Source organism: Propithecus coquereli, unplaced genomic scaffold (genome assembly GCF_000956105.1).
Source record: "Propithecus coquereli isolate 6110/MARCELLA unplaced genomic scaffold, Pcoq_1.0 Scaffold14, whole genome shotgun sequence".
In the NCBI taxonomy this organism is placed as follows: Eukaryota; Metazoa; Chordata; class Mammalia; order Primates; family Indriidae; genus Propithecus; species Propithecus coquereli.
Genome location: NW_012138302.1, coordinates 15,151,357 through 15,157,917, shown reverse-complemented (window position 1 = coordinate 15,157,917; position 6,561 = coordinate 15,151,357). Strand labels below are relative to the sequence as shown.

General features: G+C 38.6%; 1 protein-coding gene across 1 annotated transcript in view; it reads left to right on the top strand.

Annotated features, from left to right (window-relative positions):
* Positions 1–6,561, top strand: part of ZYG11B (zyg-11 family member B, cell cycle regulator) — a 75,440-nt gene that overhangs the window by 27,933 nt on the left and 40,946 nt on the right. The window contains exons 3-4 of the mRNA XM_012639497.1: positions 1,264–2,018; positions 5,654–5,794. Coding sequence (XP_012494951.1) covers positions 1,264–2,018; positions 5,654–5,794 — 896 coding nt within the window. The remainder of the gene's footprint in view (positions 1–1,263; positions 2,019–5,653; positions 5,795–6,561) is intronic.

The window sequence follows — 6,561 nt, the reverse complement described above, 5'->3', positions numbered from 1 at the left end:
AGACTAGTCTTGAACTTCTGACTTCAAGCAGTCCTCCCACCTCAGTCTCCCAGAGTGCTAGGATTACAGGCATGAGTCACAGTGCCCAGCCTTAAAATAATTTTTTAAAAAAGAATTCACTGGGGCTGGGCACAGTGGCTCATGCCTGTAATCTCAGCTACTTGGGTGGCTGAGGCGAGAGGATTGCTTGAACCCTGGAGTTTGAGGTTGCAGTGAGCTGTGATGACACCACTACACTCTAGCCCAGGCAACAGAGCAAGACTCAATAAAAAAAAAAAAAAAGTTTTTCTCTTCACTGCAGGCTATTTATTTACCTGGGGCTAAGTGGTAATTCACCCCAGACTGTTCTTAGACTACCTTTTATTGGCATGACTGTTATTTCTTTCACAGTAGATGTTGTTTAATATATAATATTGTTGAGATTTGCATCATATATTTGTGGCACTATTGATTGGTGGACAGGTAGATCTCTAAGGGACTTCAGGAGGTTACTGTGTCTATTTGCATTTATCTGATGGAGGGAGGGGCTATAACTACTAGATCCTTTTAATTAGGTTTCAGATCTGCCCAGTGGTTTAATAATGAATTTGTAGGCATTATATGTGCTAAATATATTGTATGTATATGTGTTTGTGTGTATAACAAAGTGTTATAGTGAATTTAAAGGATAAGCTAGAAATGAGTTGTAACAAATCATATACTTAACACAAAGTTTATACCTCACTCATGGTATATAAGCTCTGTAAGTATGTAGAAGGTTCTGCTTCTTGGCCACCCTAAGATCTAAACTGATGGAGCTTCCACCTTCATAAAGGTACACTCTCTAGAACATGAAGCCTCCTCATTTGTCCTGGTGGGGAAAGATAGCATGAAAAATCATGTACTGGCTCTGAGGTGCTTCAGCCTACAGCCCATGGGCCTGAACTAAGAACATGGCCCCATCTAACTACAAGGGAGGGCTGGGAAATGTAGCTATCTATGTGTCTAGTAAGGCAAGGAGAACCAGGTATTAGTGTATTATCAGTACTGTCTATGACAGTCCTGATTCTGTCACTTGCTAGCTCTGTGATTGTGGAAAACCACTTTCTGAGCCCCAGTTTACCCATCTATAAATTGTAGATAATGATATTCTCATCTCAGTGAATTGTGATTATCAAGTGAGATACTGTTACATGGGAATGCTTTGGAAATTTAAGTGTGATAGAAATTTTAGCTATTCTTTAAGTGTTTTTTGAAGTTAAAATGCTGCTTGTTTTTTCCCAGGTCTACTGAATGATGGAACTGTGGGTATTTTTAGGGGCAACCAAATGCGCTTAAAGCGAGCTTGCATTCGCAAAGCAAAGATCTCTGCTGTTGCTTTCCGGAAAGCTTTCTGCCACCACAAGTTAGTGGAACTTGATGCCACAGGTGTGAATGCTGATATCACGATTACAGACATTATCAGTGGGCTTGGCAGTAACAAATGGATCCAGCAAAATCTCCAGTGCCTAGTGCTGAATTCATTAACTCTCTCCCTTGAGGATCCTTATGAGCGGTGCTTCAGCCGGCTTTCTGGCCTTCGAGCTTTAAGCATCACCAATGTTCTCTTTTATAATGAAGACCTGGCTGAAGTTGCCTCGTTGCCAAGATTAGAGAGCCTGGATATTTCTAACACCTCGATCACAGACATCACTGCTCTGCTGGCCTGCAAAGACCGACTCAAATCTCTAACCATGCATCACTTGAAATGTTTAAAAATGACAACTACCCAAATACTGGATGTTGTTCGGGAACTAAAACATCTGAATCATCTTGATATCTCAGATGATAAACAGTTTACATCAGACATAGCTCTTCGCTTACTAGAACAAAAAGACATCCTACCCAACCTTGTCTCTTTGGATGTTTCTGGGAGAAAGCATGTGACAGATAAAGCTGTTGAAGCCTTTATACAACAACGACCCAGCATGCAATTTGTAGGTTTGCTGGCCACTGATGCTGGTTACTCTGAATTCCTCACAGGCGAAGGACATTTGAAGGTTAGACTTTAAAAATGTATTATTTTTTCAGGCTGACCAATGTCTTAGTTGGATAAGACTCTGTTAAGATGAATGTCCAGTAATATATGGAACATGTTCACAAAGCAGGGCATTGTAGAGTGGAAAGGTTTGCTTTAGAGTCAGAGAGTCCTAATTAACATCCCAGCTTGCTTGTTTCATGACACAGAGCAAGCTATGATGTAACTTTTTTGGATTTTTTTTTTTTTTTTGGAGGGTTTCACTCTGTCACCCAGGCTGAAGTGCAGTGGTGCGATCATAGCTAACTGCAGCCTCAAACTTCTGGGCTCAAGTGAAGCAATCCTGCTGCCTGAGCCTCCCAAGTATCTAGGACTATAAGCGTGTGCCACTATGCCTGGCAATTTTTTAATTTTATTTCTTGTGGAAGTGGGTCCTTGCCAGGTTGGCCAGACTAGTCTTGAACTTCTGACTTCAAGCAGTCCTCCCACCTCAGTCTCCCAGAGTGCTAGGATTACAGGCATGAGTCACAGTGCCCAGCCTTAAAATAATTTTTTAAAAAAGAATTCACTGGGGCTGGGCACAGTGGCTCATGCCTGTAATCTCAGCTACTTGGGTGGCTGAGGCGAGAGGATTGCTTGAGCTCAGGAGTTTGAAGCTGCAGTGAGCTCTAATTGCACCACTGCACTCCAGAGCACCACTGCACTCCAGCCTGGGTGACAGAGATCCTGTCTCAAAAAAAACAAGAAAAAAGAGATCATGGTTGGAACTTTGCCCTTTATTTAAATATGTACAAAAATTGCTGTTCATTTTAAATTATTTGTTTGACTATCATTTTGAGAGCTGAAAAATAATAGATCATATTAAAGGAAGAGAGCTGAGGCCGGGTGTGGTGGCTCACGCCTGTAATCCCAGCACTCTGGAGGCTGAGGCGGAGGATCACTTGAGGTCAGGAGTTCGAGACTAGCCTGAGCAAAAGCAAGACCCCATCTCTACCAGAAATAGAAATAATTAGCTGGGTGTGGTGGCATGCGCCTGTAGTCCCAGCTACTTGGGAGGCTGAGGCAAGAGGATCATTTCAGCCCAGAAGTTGGGGGTTGCACTGAGCTCTGATGATGCCACTGCACTCTACCCCGGGTGTCAGAGCAAGATTTTTTCTCAAAAAAAAAAAGGACAGCTGAGATTGCCACTTATATCTTCTTTTTTAGAATTGTCCAGTTTCGCAGAGTTGGTGCAAGCCTTGTCTGAAATGATTATCTCAGAATTGTGATGCTTTAAATTAGGTTAGGTTGGTTTTAAATTGGTTTTTTGGCCTTGTGTGCCTCAGTTTTTTAGACCACAGTAAAAGATGCAAGAAATAGAGTCAGCGTAATTTCCTGGTCTTAGAGCCTGCCCTTGTTACCCATGGACTATTTGATTCCAAAGCCTGTTTCCTTTCCGCTATACCTCACTGACTCTATTTGAGTATCTTAGTTCTGTCCTTTTCCTCAGTTTCTAGTCCCATCACAGATGGTTTTCTTACCGTAGAATTTCCAACTCTGTCATCACTAATTTCTCCACTCAAAGTTCTCTTCTGTCACCATTAGTTTCCTGAACCTTTCACTTTTCTACAACTAGAATTCTTACATTTGTTGGTCACCTCACTCCCAAACTTAGATTATCTACTAAGCTGTGGCTCTCAGCTCCTGAGAACATTGGAAATCTGTTAAATCCAATCTTAGTTTTCAGTCTTCATGTTATTTGACCTAAAGTGGTATTGACACAGTTGATCTTGCCCTCCTTCTTGAAATTTTTTTTTTAATTTAGCTTCCAGGATATCACACTTGTTTTTTTTCTGACTTATCTTGATTCTCAGTCTCAGTTTCCTTTGTTGGTTCTTCCTCGTCTTCCGGGCCTCTAAATGTTAAAGTATTCCATACCTTAGTCCTTAAATCTATATGGCAATCGTTCCTAAATTTGTGTCTCTAACTTACACCTCTCCCTTGAAATCAGACTCCTATATTGAACTGCAATAATGAACATGCAGTAAAGGTACATAAAAGTTTTTTTAACCATTTCAAACAACATTTACTAAGTACTTTTTTAAGATGTCTGAGTTAGTATCCTTGCTCTTGAGGAATTCTAGTCTAGTAGAAAAGAGACACATAAATGTAAAAATAGATTTATTACAGTATGAGAGATATTATAATAGAAGTATGTATGGAGTGCTATAGGAAAATTTGTCCTTAGAGTAAACATTTTAGTTTAAATCACATAATAATTTTTTTTTTTTTTAAGATGATGGGGGTCTCACTCTTGGCTCAGGCTGGTCTCAAACACCTGAGCTCAAGCTATCTGCCCACCTCAGGCCTCCCAGAGTGGTACGATTATAGGCGTGAGCCATGGCACCCAGCCTAAATCCATATAATAAGTATTTATAAGGCTTAATTTAGTGGTTAAGGACAGTTTCTCTATTTTAAACTGTAGGCCAGTCCCTTTCCTTTCCTTATAATTTGTCTATTGAAGAATCTAGTCCTTTTGATTTGTAGCGTTCCCTCAGTCTGGATTTTGTTGACTGTATACTAACAGTGCATATTTCTCTTTGTATTTTCTGTAAATTGGTAGCTGGATTTGGAGGTTTAATTATACTGATGTTTGATCCCTCTGCCAGGACCTTTATTTGTTGTACTCTTTCATTAGAAGATACATAATGTCTAGTTGTTTCTTTTTCTATGATATTAGCAGTTATTGGCACTCAGTACCTAGTTCTGTTAATTTATTGGGGATTATGGTGATATTTTAATTATTTCATTTTCATTTATTGAATTACTTTTATAAAGAGCCACTTCCTGTTATCTATATTTGGTTACCCAATGGTATGCATGGAACCATACTTAAGTATATTAACCTGTGTAAATGGAAAATCCCTAGATAGACTTAATTTTTAACAGAACCTCTTGGTGCTGAATGGCAACTTGATAAATCTGGGGAAATTAATTAATACATTTATTTGATGAATATTTATTGTGTGCTTCTCCTGACCCAAGCATAATGCTAGCTACTGGGGTAAAGTAGTGAATGGATCAGTCTAATGGGAGATAATGACAATGGCTATAAAAGAGATGCTTTAGGGCAACTTAATTTAGATCAGTGGGTCAAGGAAGGCCTTTTTAAAGAAGTGTTACTCAACTTGAATTAAGAAGTATAAGTAGGAATTAATCAAAGAGAGAAAGGAAGTTTTCAATCATAGAGGACATTACATATAATGGCCTTTTGCTGAGCAAGAGCTTAGCTTTTGAAAAATCAGAAAAAAAGACCAGTGTAACTATAATACTGTGATCTAGGGGAAGAGGGTTACCTTAAGAGAAAGATGGAAACCTAATAATGTGGTAAGTCCTTATAAATAATGTTAAATATCTTGAGATTTATTTTAGGTACAATATAGAAAATTTTACCCGTAGGTGTATGCTAGGTTCTGAACCTGTCTAATATATCTCTCTTCAGGTTGAGTATACCTCTTTAGGATGACTATTCCAGATAGGTTGGAAAGTAATTATTTCCATTCATTTCAAGCCTTATGTAACTATCCTGGATGTCATCTATACAACTGATGTTTAGATAGAGAAAGTTAGAAGGTTGAAAAATAATTCTAAAAGCTAATCTTTTGGCTACGTTCAAAGGTGTCTGGAGAAGCCAATGAAACTCAGATTGCGGAAGCATTGAAGCGGTACAGTGAACGGGCATTCTTTGTCCGGGAAGCTCTATTTCATCTTTTTAGTCTGACTCATGTGATGGAAAAAACAAAGCCAGAAATTTTAAAGGTAAGAATAAGAAACTGGATGTGAAATTTTTGAAATTATCTATCTGGGTAGATGATGATTTTGTGAAGAACAATGGTAAAAATTTGCATTTAGGTTTTGATTTATAGTGGGATTAATGATGTGTGATTTCAGTAATAACTATAAATGAGAGCTAAGATAGTTGCGTAGTGTTATTGAAGTTTTATAGTAGTCTCATTAAGCAATATAAATATCTTTGGGTGCATATTTAACTACCTAGAACCAGTAACTACTGTGATATTTTATCACCAGCTGTAATAGAAAATGGAAGTATATGACTGGAATCAGGACACTGCATTGTATATTACCCCTATATTGCTTCCCGTATAGGCTCTTTTTAGAAATGCAGTATTGGAATTCCATAAGGTACTTTTCTATGCTATTTAGAACCTCCTGTGTTTTCATAACTGATCCTCATTACTCCCCAATTAAGATTTTGTTGTTTAAGAGAAAGGGTCTTACAGGATTGCCCAGGCTAGAGTGCAGTGATTCACAGGCACAAATGTAGTGCACTACAGCCTCAAACTCCTGAACTCAAGCAGTCTCTTGCCTCAGATTCCCAAGTAGCTGGGACTACAGACACATACCACCACATGAAGCTAAGATACTTTAAACAAGACAGTTTTTGAAGAACAAAAAAGGAGATTTTTAGGTTTGTTGACTGTTTAGGGCAGTGTTTATCAAAATGTGGTCCTTTAAACACTAGAAGTCTAGGATATTATTTATTTAAAAGGCATATTTGTGAACCC